Consider the following 20,345-nt stretch of genomic DNA (forward strand, 5'->3'; position numbering starts at 1 on the left):
AAGGAGCAGCAAGCTTTCAGGTAGACTTTTGAGGTTAATATAATAAAGGACTCTGTTATGGTCACATTTATGAAAAAGTTCAACATGTCCTTGATCATAAATTATCTAGAGAGTCCAGAGAATTGTACTGTGGTGAAAATTTGGAAATTGCTTGAAAGACCTAAAATTGGTATGCAAAAGTACGTCTTTAACATCATCACCAATAACTTGCGAACTGTTTGATTGACATCAATGGATCAAGAGGCAAAGTTGTTCTCAATGAGGAGAACTATCATATGATTATATTAGTTTGTGTAAATGACAAATGTCACGTGATACACAACTGCTTAAGCAATGAAATACGCAACAATTTTACCATTTTTACTGTTATAGCGCCACCTAGTGTGCAAATGCCACGTTATTTTGTAGGTGAACTTGGAGTGATGGTATACACATATTTCCCGAGCCCCATGATGATATGTTAAGCCGTTCTGGATTTATGGCCATTTAAATGTGATAGGCTCCTCCCATTTTTAAATTTGGCCGCCCCTAAGGGACCGTGAAAGGAAATTTCTGCTTTTTTTCGATAATTATTTACAATCACTCTCCACAGAAGTCATCTGCATTGTTTTGGTTCCGTTAAGTCGAAAAACCAACGACTAGTTCGCGAAAGTAGGTTTTAGACATCATCTGCGATAACTCACAAATCGTTTAATCGACAGAAGTGGTTCAAGAGGCAAAGTTGCTCAGAATAAGGAGAGCTATCATATGATAACATTAGTTTGGGTATATGTCAAATGTCACGTGATACACAATGGTTTAAGCACTCCTAAAGCTTTATTTCGCCCCACGGTGGCCAAATGAGTTCATATTTCTTACAGACCTTAAGGACTGTGAGACAAATAATCCCAGCGAGTGTCGTTTTGATCGGCCTCAGTTAACTCGGTGTAATTAGCGCTCAAACTTCATTGGCCAATGGCGGCCATGTTTTTTGAGATACGCCAATGTCCTTTGAGATATTCATGTAGCATGAGACAAAGACCCACCATACCACATATCAAGTCAATCGGGCAAAGGGTTGCGTAGTTATAGCCATTTTCTAGCTCATTCAAATTATAGCGCCACCTAGTGGCCAAATGCCGCAGTTTTTTTATTGTGACCCCGGACTGAGAGTCTACACATATTTTCCAAGCCCCATGAACATATCTCAAACAGTTCACGAGTTAGGGCCATTTTAGTTAAATATGTTACTTCCGGTTTGGACGTTTTAGCGCCACATAGCGGCCGTGAATTGAAAATTCAACTTTTTTTTGATAATTATTTACATTCACACTCATCAGAACTCATCAGCGTTGGTTTGGTTCCGATCGGGCAAAAATCCAGGGACTAGTTCATTTTTAATTTTTTTCATAAAATGCAAATTAGCAAAAAAAATTGCATACCGGAAATGAAATCGGAGATATACGTTTTTTAAGTTTTGAGCCAATGATTACACTGATATAAAACACTTGGTTGTGCGACAAACGGTTTAGGGGTTACGTGCGCAAACGCGCCTTTCATCGCTGTAGCGCCACCTATGGGCCGATTTGGCTGGCTCCCTGTATCTGAGTAGCGACAAGGACTACTACCATCTGACCAAGTCACAGCTCTGTCGGCTTTACGGTTTGGGCTGCACGATCACTTTTAGGGAAGAATAATAATAAGAAGAAGAAGAAGAATTAAAGCTGCAAGCAGCATTTAGCGGGTTCGAGCAGTCTAAGGCCTCTATTGGCCTTGCCAATGTCAACTAGGCTCAGGAATGGCACCGTAACAAATCCACAACGAATGACACTCTTCCACACCAAGAAATATGACAGAAACGAACGGTAACTTTTAATACAGACCATGCATGCTTACACTCGTATGCAAAAACGGGCGTAAACCGATAATACCTAAGGGACGAGTGCAATGAACCAATTCTCATGTCTCTACGATGATTTGTTGCAGAGATATAGATCTTGCTAAACGGTTGCTAAGCTAACCTGTTCGGTTGCCATGGGTGTGGAATAGCACCTGTCAATTAATAACACATCAAACCAAAAGTCAAACGAACCAAGCCCCGTGTCTCTATAATATTCTACTGCAGAGATGTAGGTCTGGCTAGACGGTTGCAAAAAATAATCTGTTTGGTTGCTAAGGGTGTGGCTTGGCAGCTGTCAATTGATAAAGAACGAAGCCATTAGCAAAACAGAGCAACTCCTGTGTCTCGAAAACATTCTATTGCACATTTTTGTTAATAAATGCACATTCTTCAAAATAGCTCATTTTGTGTTCTGAAAAATTGATAAAAAAAAATAAGACCAATTTAAATAGATAATTGATTCACATTCATGGTCTGCAACAATATTCCAGAAGACCTTGCCATTTAACTGATGCTTATTTGGTTGAGTCTGGTGACTCTGAAGGCCATTGGAGTACAGTGAGCTCATTGTCATGTTCAAGAAACCAGTTTGAGATCATTTGAGCTTTCTGACATGGTCCATTTTTTACTGCTGGAAGTAGCCATCAAAACATGGACTTGGTTGGCAACAATCCTCAGGTGGTATGTGTTATCTAATATATCCCATACCATATATCCAATTGTTTCTCAATTTTGATGCTCGGTTTGAACTTCAGCAAGTGTGTTTACCACGTCTAGAAGCCAAAATGGATTGAGTTCATGCTATGTGACTGGCTGATTAGCAATTTGATTAGCAAATGATGTATTTATTAAAGACAAGTTTAAAATAGTAATTTAAATGTATGATATTTCACCTTTTTGACTGTTGTGAAGGCATGCCTCTTCCGATAAGAATCACATGTTGCATGCTTGTTCAGTGTAATAATATGTATAATAGTACTTAATGGCAAGTCAGTTGGATTAATTATTAAGGAGTAGCGACCTTCACCGTACTCGGTTTACGCTAATATAATAAAGGACCCTGTTATGGTCACAAAACTAAAAAAACTCAACATGTTTTTGATGATTATTGACCTAGAGAGTCCAAAGAAATGTACTGTGGTGGAATTTGTTTAATTGCTTGAAAGTCCTAAAACTAGTTTGCAAAAGTAGGTTTTATACATCATCACCAATAACTCACAAACCTTTTGATAGACGTCAATGGTTCAAGAGGCAAAGTTGTTATGAATGAGGAGTTCTATCGTTTGATATCAATAGTTTGTGTATTAGTCAAATGTCACGTGACACACAGTTGTCTAGGCCACCAAAAGACATGTACATTTAACCCTTTTTACTGTTATAGCGCCACCTAGTGTCCAAATGCCACGTTATTTTGTCTGTGACATCGTATTGGTGGTCTTCACATATTTTCTGAGCCCCTTGCTGATATGTTAAACCGTTCTGGATATATGCCCATTTAAAGGTGATAGGCTCCACCCATTTTAAGTTTTGGCGTCCCTAAGCAATGGTGAAAGGAAATTTCTACTTTTTTTCAATGATTATTTGCAGTCACACTCCGAAGAAGCCATCTGCATTGGTTTGGTTCCGATCGGTTGAAAAACCAACGACTAGTTCGCGAAATTAGGTTTTTGACATCATCAGCGATAACTCACGAACCGTTCGATCGACAGAAGTGGTTCAAGAGGCAAAGTGGCTCAGAAAAAGTAGTCCTATCATATGATATAAACAGTTTGGGTATATGTCAAATATCACGTGATACACAGTTGTTCATGTACTCCTAAAGCGCTATTACGCCCCCCGGTGGCCGAATAAGTTCATGTTTCTTACAGACCTTCAGGACCATGAGACAAATAAGCCCAGTGAGTGGCGTTTTGATCGGCCTCCGTTAACCCGGTGTAATGAGTGCTCAAACTTCATCGACCAATGGCGGCCATGTTTTTTAAGATACGCCAATGTCCTTTTAGATATTCATGTAGAATGAGACAAAGACACACCATACCAAATAATAAGTCAATCGGGCAAACTGTTGCGTAGTTATAGACATTTTCTAGCTCATTCAAATTATAGCGCCATCTAGTGGCCAAACGCCACTGTCTTTTTATTGTGACCCCGGACTGAGGGTCTACACATGTGTTCCAAGCCCCATGAAGATATCTCAAACAGTTCAGGAGTTATGGCCATTTTAGCTAAATATGTTACTTCCGGTTTGGATGTTTTAGCGCCACCTAGCGACCGTGAATTGAAAATTGAACTTTTTTTTAATAATTATTCATATTCACACTCCACAGAACTCATCAGCGTTGGTTTGGTTCCAATAGGGCAAAAATCCAGGGACTAGTTCATTTTTTTTTTTTTTCATAAAATGCTAATTAGCGAAAAATCTATAATGGCGGAAATGAAATCGGAGATATACGTTTTTTAAGTTTTGAGCCAGTGATTACACTGATATAAGACACTTGGGTGTGCGACAAACGGTTTCGGAGTAACAAGCGCAAACGCGTTTGGTATTGCTATAGCGCCACCTATGGGTCGATATGGCTGGCTCCGTGTATCTGAGTAGCGACAAGGACTACTACCATCTGACCAAGTCTCAGCTCTGTCGGCCTTACGGTTTGGGCTGCAGTATCAGTTTTATGGCAGAATAATAATAAGAAGAATTAAAGCTGCAAGCAGCATTTAGCGGGTTCGAGCAGTCTAAGGCCTCTATTGGCCTTGCCATTGTCAACTAGGCTCAGGAATGGCACCGTAACAAATCCACAACGAATGACACTCTTCCACACCAAGAAATATGACAGAAACGAACGGTAACTTTTAATACAGACCATGCATGCTTACACTCGTATGCAAAAACGGGCGTAAACCGATAATACCTAAGGGACGAGTGCAATGAACCAATTCTCATGTCTCTACGATGATTTGTTGCAGAGATATAGATCTTGCTAAACGGTTGCTAAGCTAACCTGTTCGGTTGCCATGGGTGTGGAATAGCACCTGTCAATTAATAACACATCAAACCACAAGTCAAACGAACCAAGCCCCTTGTCTCTATAATATTCTACTGCAGAGATGTAGGTCTGGCTAGACGGTTGCAAAAAATAATCTGTTTGGTTGCTAAGGGCGTGGCTTGACAGCTGTCAATTGATAAAGAACGAAGCCATTAGCAAAACAAAGCAACTCCTGTGTCTCTAAAACATTCCATGCACATATATAGGTCTTTTTTGTTAATACAATGCACATTCTTCAAAATAGCTCATTTTGTGTTCTGAAAAATTGATTAAAAAAAATAAGACCAATTTAAATAGATAATTGATTCACATTCATGGTCTGCAACAATATTCCAGAAGACCTTGCCATTTAACTGATGCTTATTTGGTTGAGTCTGGTGACTCTGAAGGCCATTGGAGTACAGTGAGCTCATTGTCATGTTCAAGAAACCAGTTTGAGATCATTTGAGCTTTCTGACATGGTCCATTTTTTACTGCTGGAAGTAGCCATCAAAACATGGACATGGTTGGCAACAATCCTCAGGTGGTATGTGTTATCTAATATATCCCATACCATATATCCAATTGTTTCTCCATTTTGATGCTCGGTTTAAACTTCAGCAAGTGTGTTTACCACGTCTGGATGCCAAAATGGATTGGGTTTATGCTATGTGACTGGCTGATTAGCAATTTGATTAGCAAATGATGTATTTATTAAAGACAAGTTTAAAATAGTAATTTAAATGTATGATATTTCACCTTTTTGACTGTTGTGAAGGCATGCCTCTTCCGATAAGAATTACATGTTGCGTGCTTGTTTTGTGTCATAATATGTGTAATAGTACTTAATGGCAATTCTGTTGGATTATTTATTAAGGAGTAGCGACCTTCACCGTACTCGGTTAACGCTAATATAATAAAGGACCCTGTTATGGTCACAAAACAAAAAAAACTCAACATGTTTTTGATGATTATTGACCTAGAGAGTCCAGAGAAATGTACTGCGGTGGAAATTTTGTAATTGCTTGAAAATCCTTGAACAAGTTTGCAAAAGTAGGTTTTATACATCATCACCAATAACTCACAAACCATTTGATAGACATCAATGGTTCAAGAGGCAAAGTTGTTATGAATGAGGAGATCTATCGTTTGATATCAATAGTTTGTGTATTAGTCAAATGTCACATGACACAAAGTTGTCCAGGCCACCAAAATACATGTACATTTTGCCTTTTTTAATGTTTTAGCGCCACCTAGTATCCAAACGCCACCTTCCTTTGTATGTGACCTTGGAGTGATGGTCTACACATATCATCTGAGCCCCATGATGATATGTTAAGCCGTTCTGGATTTATGGCCATTTTAATGTGATAGGCTCAGACCATTTTAAGTTTTGGCGTCCCTAAGCAGCGGTGAAAGAAAATTTCAACTTTTTTTCAATGATTATTTACATTCACACTCCACAGAAGTCATCTGCATTGGTTTGGTTCCGATCGGTTGAAAAACCAGGAACTAGTTCGCGAAAGTAGGTTTTTGACATCATCAGCGATAACTCACGAACCGTTTGATCGACAGAAGAGTGTCCAGAGGCAAAGTTGTTCAGAATGAGAAGAGCAATCTTATGATACCAATGGTGTCTGTATATGTCAAATGTCACGTGATACAGAATTGATTATGCACTCCAAAAGCGTTATTTCGCCCCCCGGTGGCGGAATAAGTTCACATTTCTTACAGACCTTAAAGACCATGAGACGAATAAGCCCAGCGAGTGTCGTTTTGTTCGGCCTCCGTTAACCCGGTCTAATAAGTGCTCAAACTTCATTGGCCAAAGGCGGCCATGTTTTTTAAGATACGCCAATGTCCTTTTAGATATTCATGTAGAATGAGACAAAGACACACCATACCAAATAATAAGTCAATCGGGCAAACTGTTGCGTAGTTATGGCCATTTTCTAGCTCATTCAAATTATAGCGCCATCTAGTGGCCAAACGCCACTGTCTTTTTATTGTGACCCCGGACTGAGAGTCTATACATATGTTCAAAGCCCCATGAAGATGTCTCAAACAGTTCAGGAGTTATGGCCATTTTAGTTAAATATGTTACTTCCGGTTTGGATGTTTTAGCACCCCCTAGCGACCGTGAATTGAAAATTCAACTTTTTTTTAATAATTATTCATATTCACACTCCACAGAAGTCTTCAGCGTTGGTTTGGTTCCAATAGGGCAAAAATCCAGGGACTAGTTCATTTTTTTTTTTTTTCATAAAATGCTAATTTGCGAAAAAATTTGCATACCGGAAATGAAATCTGAGTCATACGTTTTTTAAGTTTTGAGCCAGTGATTACACTGATATAAGACACTTGGGTGTGCGACAAACGGTTTAGGGGCTACGAACAAAAAGGCTGTTTTCATCGCTGTAGCGCCCCCTATGGGCCGATATGGCTGGCTCCGTGTATCTGAGTAGCGACAAGGACTACTACCATCTGACCAAGTCTCAGCTCTGTCGGTCTTACGGTTTGGGCTGCAGTATCAGTTTTATGGCAGAATAATAATAAGAAGAATAAAAATCTTAACAAATACAATAGGTTTCTAGCCCTTCGGGCTCGAACCCTAATAATAAAACCAACAAATACAATAGGTTTCTAGCCCTTCGGGCTCGAACCCTAATAAAACCTACAAATACAATAGGTTTCTAGCCCTACGGGCTCGAACCCTAATTAAATGCATTTATAAAACGGTCATTCAGTCTGATGGTTGTGTCCTTTACATTTTATTTGCTGTGAAACCTTGCAACTTCTGTGAAATAACCATTTAATAAAATAAATAAAATACTTGTATTGTCAATAACTGAAAAAACTACAATCTTGCATATTGAAAACTATACATATTGTGTTAATTCGACACATATGATAAAATGGTTTTGCCTTAATAGCCACAGTGTTTTTACAAAAAATGAATAGACAGGGCTGTACAGTGCAAAATATATATCGCACATGCTACAAAAAATCGGTCTGTGCCAAGAATAAATTAGCCAGTGTAGCACACCTGTCAGGTGCATTAGACAAAGCTGCATGTTTAAGTACGTTTGTCATTGTGGTTGTTTGTGTGTGACATTAAAGGTATAGTTCGCCCGAAAACTCCAATTTGCCATTTATTTACTCACCCTCAGGCCATCCGAGATGTAGGTGACATTGGAAGATTGTATAGTAAATCCGCACCCCTCTCTGATTCATATAATGGGAGTTTATGGGGTCCGCTGTTCTAAGAGTTCCTAAAGCACATAATTCCAAAAAGCGGCTCCTGGCGACATTCCGTGAAGTGAATCGTTCGATATTTTCATAAATTTGAACGTCATTTTTAATGATATTAGCCATACTGTACAGCCTCAACACTCCCTTTCTGCAGGTGGTGATAAAAGTACCAGATGCTGGTATGTAATCGGCCACCAAATACTACAAGAAGAAGATTGCGTTTGTGTGCGGAGACTGCACATTATGGATAATATGATTAAAAATTCAGTTTTATGAAAATGTCGCCAGGAGCCGCTTTTTGGACTGTTGTGCTTTAGGAACTCTTCGACAGGTGGACCCCATAGACTCCCATTATATGAAGCAGAGGGGGCTGCGGAATTTACCAAACAATCTTTTTATGGTTCTACTCAAGAAAAAATGTCACCTACATCTCGAATGGCTAAATAAACAGCAAATTGGAGTTTTTGGCTGAACTATCCCTTTTATCAATGGCGCGCCGCTATTTTTCTTAGTTTTAGTCTATTTCGCGATTGCATATAAGTAGATGAGGACTTGCGGACGCGCAATCATGTTATTTCAATATGTCATGCTGCTGTTGACTATCAAAGTATGGAGAAAACTACGTTGTACCATAGTAGTGAATGGTGCCCCAGAACTGTTTAGTTTCCCATATTCGTAAAAATATCTTCTTTTGTGTTAAACAAAACAAAAAAATGTATACAGTTTTCGAACAACTGTCACCAAGATTTCATACGGTGACAGATCTTTCATTGCTGGGTGGGCTATCCCTTTAATATAGAATTAAACTGATGTGTGGTCACACATGTCTGTAAATAAAAGGAGACTGAAATGTATCCAGAGAACTCAGTTCTACTCCATATATAAACCTGTTTTTAACTCTGCGGCATTTAAGAAATACAGTAGATTTACCTTTGTGGTAGTCTCCAGGTCAATGCCATTGTGGAGTAACTCCAGCACCATCTTAACGTGGCCTTCTTTTGAGGCCAGGTGCAACCCGTTGAGTCCATTCTGCAAAGAGAAAATTTGCTGTTGGAAACATCATTCTAAAAAAAACACTGACACGTCTAAAGTATATCTCTTTATCTCTCCCCGTCTACCTGTCAAATGACTCACTGCAAAGAGGGCTAGCCTAAAAATAACACAGTGAAGCACTGAGATGTCTACAGATCTGTTGGGGTCTCATTAAACGGGGCGTGGAAGTACAGCGGTGGATGCCACTGCCAGAAAAGCTATTTATTCGCAGACGGTGCCTGGGAGAGGTACAGGCTGAATGAAAAACGCATTTGTTGGGAGGTTCGGTGGGTGTGCAGCTCGATGCAGCCATGGGGGGGCTCTGCTCTGCTTGCGCGTCTGGAATCCCCTTCATACTGCAATGTCACTCATCTCTAATTTGCTCCATACTGCAGCCGTACAGAGCATGCGCGCAACACAGGCTGGGAGAGAGAGGATGAGATGACGGGAAGCTCGCAGACGGTAAGGCAGCAACACATGCCTGCTTGGCATTAATATTCTCTGGATGTGCATTTTAATCTCTAGGGGAAAATCATACGGTATCGAAACCATGCTGTGGGTTGATACTCATTCATGGTTCAATGTCACTAGATGTTGAAGGCTTTGGATGTCAGGTACAAGAACACTGATATAGCCATAGATGTAAATTTATACACACAAATATACACATGTATTCATATTTCCAAATAATAATTTTCATAATTTTCATAATTACCTACAGTGCCAAAAGAGCACAACGCCCTTAACTGTTATAAAATGCACTGTAACACACTGCTTCGCGGGGCTTATTGCTATAATACAAAAAGGTTTTTCCATATGCATAGCAAGGTTTTACAAAATAAAGTAAATAAAATGATATTTAGGCCATGTAATGTGGTCAGCCGTTATAAATCGGGGTATTTTAGATCAAGGACCAGAACCAAGGGCCAGAACTGAACTCACTTTATAATTAGAATTTTATATAGTGTTTGATTTTGTGTTAATTAAATAAAAGGTACAATAAAATTTGAGTTAAAAGTAACACAATATGTGTTGTCCCAGAAATAACACAGATATGTTAACGACAAGACTTTGTGTCCCAAAAATAAGTGTTTTCACAGCACAACCGGTTTTAGTATACAAGTAAAGCTTAAAGTTGCCTCTATACCGCTGTCTCTGTTTGAAACACAAAACTGCAGGTTTATTTATATACATTAAAGTCACATTACCCCATACTGGAATTTCCATCAAATCAGACACCTAAAATTATATTGTAACACATCTCCATAAAAGGGAAGGAAGGAGTCGGGAACCGGCAAACATTTAAACATTTAATAAAGTAATATAACAGCCGGCGGCCCCTCACGGACGACCGCCGGCGAACAAAACATAATATAAATACAAACATAACATAAGTTCGGGCCCAGTCCTCTCTCTTCGACGGTCCGGTCGCTCGTTCCTTTTATGCTCCCATCTCCTACGTGATTCGAGGCCGGTGTGCGCACAGCTGGCGCTAATTCACAATTACTCACCGGACTCGAACCACGGTCTCGCCCCGCCTACTCTACTACATATATGATCTTATTTTTATTGTAGTTTTGGCAAAATTTTCAATTGGCTTTTATCTACATATTGTATATATATATATACATATATTTATTTATTTTTACATAATTATGTTATGTGTTAATCATTTTATTATTCATTTATTTCATATGCTATATTTTTAGTTTAATTTTATTTTATTCATTTTTGTGCCTCAGCTTAAATTAACTTCAAGCCAACATTTCTAAATTTTGTTTAGTTTAAGCTTTTCAAGTAACATTAACATTATATTTTCTTGCTTTCAACTAAAAAAATGTTTTAATACTTTTAGTGTATTATAATCTTTGTATAGATACAATTTTTGACACTGATTTTCATGTATTTGCACAATAAGACATTTTTTGTTGTTTTTAAACAAAGATAATAGATATTAACAATGAATGGGAAGGAACGCAAACTCAATATGGCCGCCCAAAAATTATATGCTATTTAATTCCGACTTTAAACAGTTACAGATTGCAGCTTTAAGCTGTATTTATTTGGATAGATTAATGTCCCCGCCAACTCTATTCATAGATTTGAGTTATGCTGTACCATCCCATTAGCTGTGAATAGATGATCAGCAACAAGAAAATGAACACTATTTACAGCCTTAAATTAATCGCCTTTAACAATGGCAAATTACGTTCTAGGGCAAGATCATGAATTGTCTAAAAATCCCATTAACAATTTGAGTTGAGGTGGGCCGCAAGAACACGCCCTAAACTTTAAAATAAATTTAACTGATTCTGACATTTACTCTGGTCCCAAAGCACCCCTGTCGAGGGCTTAATCCGTCTCCATGTCAGGCTGTTCTAAGCCCCGTGCAAAATATATGGATAGCCAGACATCTGCGCTGTGATATCAGTAACATGCACAGGAAGTGAACATACATTTACATAAATGTATCTTCAGATTAACCAAACATGTTACAGTACTACAAAAACCTAAAGATGCAAGAAGCATCAACATTCAACCTGGGTTGCATATCATAGGAGGCCACGGCAGGTTCCCGATAGAATTGTGTCTGTGAATGATGAGGTGGTGTAGTGCTCAATGTGTGTGTTTGTTTGGGCTGCAAGCATTGAGTGGGTGTATGCATGAACGCTTTTGAATGTGGGCTGCCAGCCAGCAATTCGCGTCCATTCATGAACCCATCTAAGAAGCAAACATAGCTCTTCTGCACAACGAATATGATATTCTAGGTAAATAACGCGGAGTGTGATGATGCAAGTGGGCGTAAATCCTGACCGGTGCGTATTACAGGAGGGAAACCGTTGACATGAATAATTACAGTCATTTACTGATTAGGACACATCTCTGCATTGACACTGTAAACACAGCTGAAGTGTCCAACCACAAGAGCTCTGGGGGGTTAATACATACACCGGAAAGCTAAAACACACACACTGGCACACAAACACAGATGTTTATCCTCCTCTACAAGATAATAAATTCAGAGCTTTAAATAGCAATTTCTCAATTTAGCAAGCTCTATCAATGGACTCCAAAGTTACCTCGGCCTAACAAAAATCAGGGTTTCAGGGTGTTGCCATGCAGTTGCAATGGAGATGCTAGGGTGCACAATTATCCTTACACATGCTCAATAATGTCACGCTCTCACCTGATTGGCTATGTTGATGTCTATTCCGTTTTTTAGATGGTCCAGAGCCTTTTCCAGATTACCTGAGCGTGCAGCACGTAGGAAACTAGTTGATGTATCCGCCTGTAACAGAGAGAGAGAATAATGGTAAGAAAATCCACAAACAAGAAGAGGGATTGTTCAATTACTCATTTGATACTCAATACCAAATCCCTTTAAATGTTAAACACTTCATAAAACATCACGTCCACAGAGAAGAGGAATATCCAGTTTCAGATGCCTTACAGGAAAAGTTCATCTCAAAATCAAGTTTGTTATTTTTTACTCACCCACATGGCGCTCAACATGTTTTAAGACCACACGGCGTCTTCGGAACACAAATAAATATATTTTAAGGGACATCAGAGAGATTTTCAAGCCTCCTCATAGACATGATGGTTATAGTTGTTGTCAAGGTCCAGAAAAGTATTGAAGACAGCCTTAAATTGGTCCATTCGCTCATAGTCGCTCAATTGAATGTTTTTGAAGCGATGAGAATACTCTACGTGCAAAAACGAACCAAAATAATGACTTTAATCAATATTCTCCTCTCTTGTCAGTCTATGGTGCAAGATCACGAGAGCACTTCGACGCATTCGGTGGGGGCAGATGCTGGCGTTCTGACTGAAAACCAGAAAGCGCAACTCTGTGTTTACAGGTAGACGCACGCTGTATATAAGCTGACCAAATGTCTGATGATTTCAATATTTAGGAAGACTTTTTTGCCCCAACGAATGCGCATGTGTCGAAGTGCTCTCGTGAACGCACACCATAGACTGACAAGACAGAGGAGAATACATAAATTAAAGTCGTTATTTTGGTTTGCTTTTCGCACAAAGTATTAAAAAAATTTAATTGAGCCACTATGATTGGATGGACCAATTTAACGATGTCTTTACAACAAGTTTACAACAACTATAACCATGTTGATGTCATGATTGGAAATCTCTCGGATGTCACCTAAAATATCTTAATTTGTTTTCCGAAGACGCCGTGAGGTCTTAAAACATGTTGAGCGTCATGTGGATGGGTAAAAAATAACACCATTTTGATTTTGAGATTTCCTTTAAAGAATTATGTTTTCTATCATAAATTTTTAAAAGCCTTCAATTCTTGTAGATCTCTGTAGTGTCCATGCTAAAGGTTCCAGAAACAAACATTCATATTTATATTGCTCTTTTCATTCTGGGCCTCACCTCCCTACTCAGAATTGCACGCTCTGCAATTTGCAGCTCTGTATTAAAATTCATGAGTGTTATTTTGTGCCCTTCCATGCGATCATTAACACAGTTTGCTATGATGTGGTCACAATCATATTGAGCTTTTGAATTGTTTTGTCAGATACTCCACAGTCTAGAAATATGCGATCGCCTCCGCTGTGTTCCTGCTTGTTATAACGTGGGATGCTTCATGATGGGATGACTGACAGGCCGGCGTGCCCCCAGTGGAAGATGTGGATGGAATACTGAGTGAGCAGGAAGAAGAAATTTTGAACCTTCATTTGCTCAGTTTCGTGGTGACAGCATGGTAAAACACATCTGTCATCATGACTGTGCAGTAATTGTGTGTGTGTCATAGCTTCATGAACCTCACTATACAGTATACCATGTGACTGGAAACCATTGGCGAATCTAAATATATTTTATTTTGTGAATGAGAGCTATTTTTACACATTCTTTGTGACCTCTCTTACAAATAATTTCCACAATTATATTTGATTTTGTCACCAATGTAGATGGCAGTCTCTGTTATTAACATATTCTTTGACTCATACAATCCAATACTCATCACCTTCTTAGCCTGAAAGTTTTCTTCCTTTCTTTCGGAAACTACTCTGACTTTCTCCCCACGTATGTAAAACTAGTAAATACAAACATTAACATCTTACTTTATGCGAGCATATCCTTAAAATTAAACCAATTCAGTTAAATGCATAGTTACAGTATATGCTCTCCTTATTGTAAATCGCTCTGGATAGAAGCGTCTACCAAAATAAATCTCATTAGTATCTCATTCCCCATTTAATGCCATAGAAGGGAAAAAATACCACGGGAGCCAATGGGAGATAAGATCTGTTTTGGTTACTGACATTCTTCCAAATATCCTTCTTTGTGTTCAGTAGAACAAAGAAATTGATACAGGTTTAGAAGAATGAGTAAATGATGACAGATTTTTTATTTTTGGGTGAACTATCCCTTTAATAGTTCTTGAACAACTTTGAAATGTGTTGTCATTCTTAATCTTAATGGAAAAATTGATGCAAATCTGGACATAATCCTGATTGCCTTGTCTATGAAGGACATGCTGGGTTTAATAGATTTGAGACAAAATCCGTTATCATCATTATATTGGCAAAGCAATCACTGAGAATGACATGCCTTTGTCATACTTGATAGTGAAATATGAAATATTATATTAATATTATAACATATTGTATTACTATATCTTACTATAGTTGACTAATTTCATAATTTATTCATATGTGAAAATTATACAAATAGAAATATTATGCTTACCAGGTAATAAACATACAATATACCGTATATAGTATGTTTATATGTTTATTTTTCTGCAGTGGGAAAACTCCTGAGCAGGGTTTTATGGGAAAATTCATCACACAAACACGTACAAAAATGTATTGAGCTGAACAACACGCACTTAAACATATAAAATCTAATGCTTGGACCACGGACAGGGACACACATGACACAAAACGAGCCTTTTGGATTGAAAGGTGAGGAAACACTACAGGAACACCAGCGGAGCTGACTTAAGTTATTAGCCACATCACAACATTCAAACACAAGATCTGCTACCAGTTACACACGACCACAATAGTTTCACACACAAAAACGATTAAAAAGCCACAACAACACGCAAAGAATTAAAGTGTTAAGAGGCAACACAGCAAGGAGAACTAAGATATTTACTCTTCCACCAAAGTAGCATTTTCCACCTTGAGCCTCCGGCGAACCATCTGCACTCAAACTACAGTCCTGATGCACAAGCCAGCGCTGAACCACATGAGCCTAGAAGACACCAATACCACACAAAGCGTGTTAATACATACACACACACACGGTTACATGGAGACACAGGAACACATGTTGGTGTACAGTATGAGCAGGGTAACATACAGTACAGTAGTGTACAGAAAACACTGAAACTCCATGTTCAACGCTGCAGTAAATACAAATGGGTTACAAAATTAAATTAACAATAACAAAGGTTATTTTCTAAGTGCACATTACTGGTTACACTGTGTAAGTCTTTGACATCTTTATTCAAAATAAAAAAAAATCCTATTTTTCTGAACAGACTCCTAGATACCTAAAACCAAATTTCAAGTTTGAACGTGCGCACCTAAAAATAATTTTGATAACAACAAAAATGTACTGCTAAAACCTACAGCTCAAAAGCCAAGGAATGTCAAGGAGAACCAAACAACATCATTTAAATGCTGAATTTAGAAACACACTCGCTTTTAAGGGATTCCAGCTCAGGCCTCATTTCAACACTGGTTGCTTAGCAGTTGCTAGCAGAGCAATGACATCATTTTCAGGATTCACAAAAGACTACAAGCTTGGGATATATGCAGGTACCACACTCAATCCAAGCATATGAACATATGGACAGCTAAACAAATTCTCTGACCTAAATTGCTCTGTTAACATGAACCCACACTACATGAGTGACGTATTTCTATTTATTTCACACAAAAAACATCAACAATTAGGGAATTAACAGGCCTGGGTAGAAATGCTAGAGAAATGTTATACCTAGAGGAAGCCATTATAAAAGTGTTATAAAAGTGCGACCTCCTGGTTTGTGTCGTGAGCACTCACACTTAAAATATGTAATTTTGTGGCGATTTTCTGTACCAGTAATTTGGGTCAATTACTCGAGAAACATTCATCATTTGAATGGCTGCACTCCGTGACAATCTTGTCCATTCCATTCATTAACATCTACAGTACACAAGTAATGATGAAATTAGACTGAATACATGTTTGTTTTCAAAGCATTAAAGTTTAATAATTGGGAAATCATATAATATAATTTATACAATGCAAACTTAATTTCCTTCGAAAATATACATGCATAGTTATATAACCAATGGCCCTTGTAATCAAATCAACCTTGTCCTCCAAAGCTGCTCATGTGTTAGACTATGTGTTTAACTATGTTCCAGTCAGTGCTTGATGACACAACACATCAACAGAAACTTTCTGAGGTGTGTTTGATAAGATTCACTGAGTTGGCAGATATCATGACACAATGCAATTAAGCACCAGGCCTTTGTCTAAGCCTCTAAGAAGGAAACCCAGACGGTAAGTCTATTGAGAGAGAGAGGTTAGCGAAAGCAAGCCACAATCACCGAGCGAACCGTGGGAATTCCGTTCCTCTCAGCAACTGTCAGTGTACTGTCATGATTCCATCTATGTGAAGTGCAAGAGTAGTCAATTAATTAATTTGCACAATCCCTTATGTATTTAGAGTGCAGACACAGATTAGCATGTAGTTCAGAATGAAAAGTGATGACATCATCCCCTGATGTAAGTACGTAAGGATTATATTACCAGGTCAGAAAGTGAAAATGAAACCCAGATGTAACAGGTTGTAAGAATGAATATCTGACTCTCACTGTGACGTACTGTAATAGACACAAACAGGAAAATTAAAGGTGCTGTACGTAATTTTTGTGGGGATCTATTGACAGAAATGCAATATAATATACAAATGTCTTCAGAGGTGTATAAAGACTTGACATAATAAAGTGTTACGTTTTTATTAACTTAGATTGAGCTTTTTCTATCTATATACACCACGGGTCGCCTTACATGGAATTCACCATGTTGTTTCTACAGTAGCCCTAAATGGACAAACTCTCTATAGAGCACATTTCGTAAATACATTATATCCTTTGGCAAAGAAGAGAAAATGTGACGACATCTTAGTTCTGTTTCAGCCGGCGTAGTGCTTTGAAAGGGAGGGGGTGGAGTGGAGTGAGCCTTTAGTTGCAATTTGCAACCTAATCACTAGATGTCACTAAATTTTACACACTGATCCTTTAAAGACATCAGAAACAACAACCATCCAACAAGTTTATCATAAGAAGTTTTTTTAGGCTGGCAATTACTGAACAGTTGGTGGTTTTCCTATATAGACTAACATAAAAAAATATGTAAAATATTCCCTGTCTTAAACCATAAAAACTAAAATATGTAAAAAAAAAAATTATAGTTTTTATGTTTTTGGCACAGAATAAATGATAGCGACTCTTACTCTTGCAGTCTGAAACCTTGCATCTCTATATTTTATTTTTGGCCATAAATCACCCTTTATGTAAGAATTTAGACATCCAAGATATAAGAAGGACTGCGGCGATATATGATGCTGAATGAAATAAAAGTAGTATGTACGGCCTGTACATTTTTAAAAGGTTAGGCAAAAGCAAATCTGCACCCCTGGTTGCAGCCACTTTCACAACCGGTCTGGCTTTTCCAAGTTTTCATCCACACACACCTTTACATTGCCATAGATGCTAAAAATAGTGCCAAAAGAAGTCATTAAGGTCACAGCACCAGTAGGCCAAAAAATATGAATCGCAGTAATGAACTCTCTTGGGTTTACTTTCAGACCCACTTTTTAAAAAAAAGGTAACCTATACAGCGCTAGAGTATAGATACACACAGTATATAGCACATGCACAGACACAACTAGGGCTATAGATACATGTATCCACAAATCATCCTTCTTTGCAAAACGATGCTAGAGCTCAATATCTGCAGGTGGATTGAACGGTAAGGCATAGTGTACTGACACATTTCATACACTGACAGGAAACAGAAAGACGCCGTCTAGTAAAACAATCCAGAGAAGGTCACAATGTTCTGCAGATCTATAAATAAAGCTCTATAATTACCTTCCACTATTACTGTTGGCCAACTTGACTATGACAGTGCAAACAATTCATAACAGACTAGTGTATATTCTAAACAAATATCAAATACAATTTCTGTCATAACTAGTACATGTTATTTCCCATTGCTCTAAATTCTATTACTGGTGTAAAATATATGTTGGCAAGACAATAATATTGTGAATATTCGTTTTTGGCGTGTTGCTTATTCAGTATAATACAGCTCTTTGCATAACATGTCTGTATTCTATTTTTTTCTCGGTGAAAGCAATTTCCCTGAAAACACTGAAAGGCTCGCACATCCGGTCTTGACCTCCAGTATGCAAAATCAATCAAAAGACCAAAGGCTACACTTAAGTGGGAGATGTTCAAATATTGATAGAAAGTGTTCTTAACTGTTTGTGTAGGCATGCATGTTGTTTTGCATGCTTGTAATTCCCAGTAGGCACTTTGCACACTTCTCACTATTGTAGTAAAAAGAGTTGCTTTAGTCTAAAGAGATATTTGGAGATACTCACAATGTGCACAGAGTATTGTATTAGCATTAATATAATTATCATACATTTTGTGAATGCATAATATTGAAACCTTGAAGAATTAACGATAACTGACATGAATACAAACAACTTCCTGTTGTTGTCTTTTTTTATGGTTCTAAAAAGGAACCACTTAAATACTTTTTTTATCCTTGGGCACGTGGTCTCTTCCTACAACTCTGAGATACTTCCACACAAACATCAATTCCAGGCAATGACGGCATAACTGCTCACGTTAAAGGATGAGCAGGAGGTAAATTTTTGTGCTTGGTGAAAATCCAAAGCCAAATCAAAGCCAAGCAGTCGTAATACGATTCAATACTAATTGAACTAACTGCCCAATACTGTCCTGCATTTACTAAAGCAATAAATTGCATATTTGCCTTTATAAAAGGACAATGACAAAAAGATAACAAACACAAATGGTTAATAATAAATTAAGTAATCATTGATAATACTGATATTAATATGATAACAATAATCAGAACAAGACTTTGTGATTTTGTAAATGTGCAAACAGTGATGCCACAATGCTGGGGTGTTGTAGGAGGTTGCAAGGATTTTGTTATGCGGTCGCTATGGCGTGTGGTTGATCAAATGCTGCTGTGCTTCCCATCATGTTCTGGGTGGTTTTTAGATGGTTACATACTGGCCAAAGTCTATCTATATGATATTTAGCCAAAATTTGGTTTGTGCATAATGGTTAAAACCAAACAACACGGTAACCAGCTCCAGTCGCCATAGTTAAACCACAGTACTTGTGTCAAAAATACTAAAATAAAACAATCATCAATTCATTTTTAAATAACAAATAAAATATGAATATAATTGTATGTATACATATTTATTTCATGTTCATTTTCCATGCCTCCATTCAGCAGCTCACTCTTCTCCCTCCCTTTTCTTTCTATATGGCTCTAAACTCTCTATATTCTCCCCTCCTCTGTAATGCGTTTCCATTTCATTTCCTCTCTGTTCTCTTACATGAGCTGCAGATCTTCTCAGTCACATCACATTGCAGCACACACTTTTCCCTCTTCAATATTAATGAGGACTGCAGAAGACCCGACTGCAAAGCACACTGGGTATATCCCCTCAGAGTCTCCTAATTTCATCAATGTTATGTGCTGTCAACCAACACTGAATATTAGTCCTGATGGTACATTTCAGCGCTCGCACAAAATCCTTACTCGCATGGGTATGGCATTCCAAAGATGCATCACAAGCTTATCTTTGTGTCGTTCATTTTTCAAGATCACAGAAACAACGCGTGGAAATACACATTTATGTAGCCAAATGGCTGTTGTTCACCAAATTACCATACAGGGACAAAACACTCATTGTCTGATTCACATTTTGATGATTGTTTTCCTGCTCAGCCAATTAAAATGCATATTTATGCAGTGGTGAAACTAAGAATTGAAAGAGAAACAGAGCGAGTGCAATAAAGACAGATAGAGTGCACGCAATAAAAAGCGAGGGGAGTTCAGGAGTC

At 38.1% G+C, this 20,345-nt stretch overlaps 1 protein-coding gene across 4 annotated transcripts in view; it reads right to left on the reverse strand.

The window, feature by feature from the left end:
* ank1b (ankyrin 1, erythrocytic b) overlaps nucleotides 1-20,345 on the reverse strand; it is a 72,338-nt gene that overhangs the window by 31,666 nt on the left and 20,327 nt on the right. For all 4 annotated transcript variants that reach the window (XM_056731121.1, XM_056731122.1, XM_056731123.1 and 1 more), the window contains exons 3-4: nucleotides 12,374-12,475; nucleotides 9,085-9,183 (exon numbers count right to left, since the gene is read on the reverse strand). In XM_056731121.1, the coding sequence (XP_056587099.1) occupies nucleotides 9,085-9,183; nucleotides 12,374-12,475 (201 nt within the window). The remainder of the gene's footprint in view (nucleotides 1-9,084; nucleotides 9,184-12,373; nucleotides 12,476-20,345) is intronic.

The sequence above is a fragment of the Triplophysa dalaica genome, chromosome 19 (genome assembly GCF_015846415.1).
Source record: "Triplophysa dalaica isolate WHDGS20190420 chromosome 19, ASM1584641v1, whole genome shotgun sequence".
Classification (NCBI taxonomy): domain Eukaryota; kingdom Metazoa; phylum Chordata; class Actinopteri; order Cypriniformes; family Nemacheilidae; genus Triplophysa; species Triplophysa dalaica.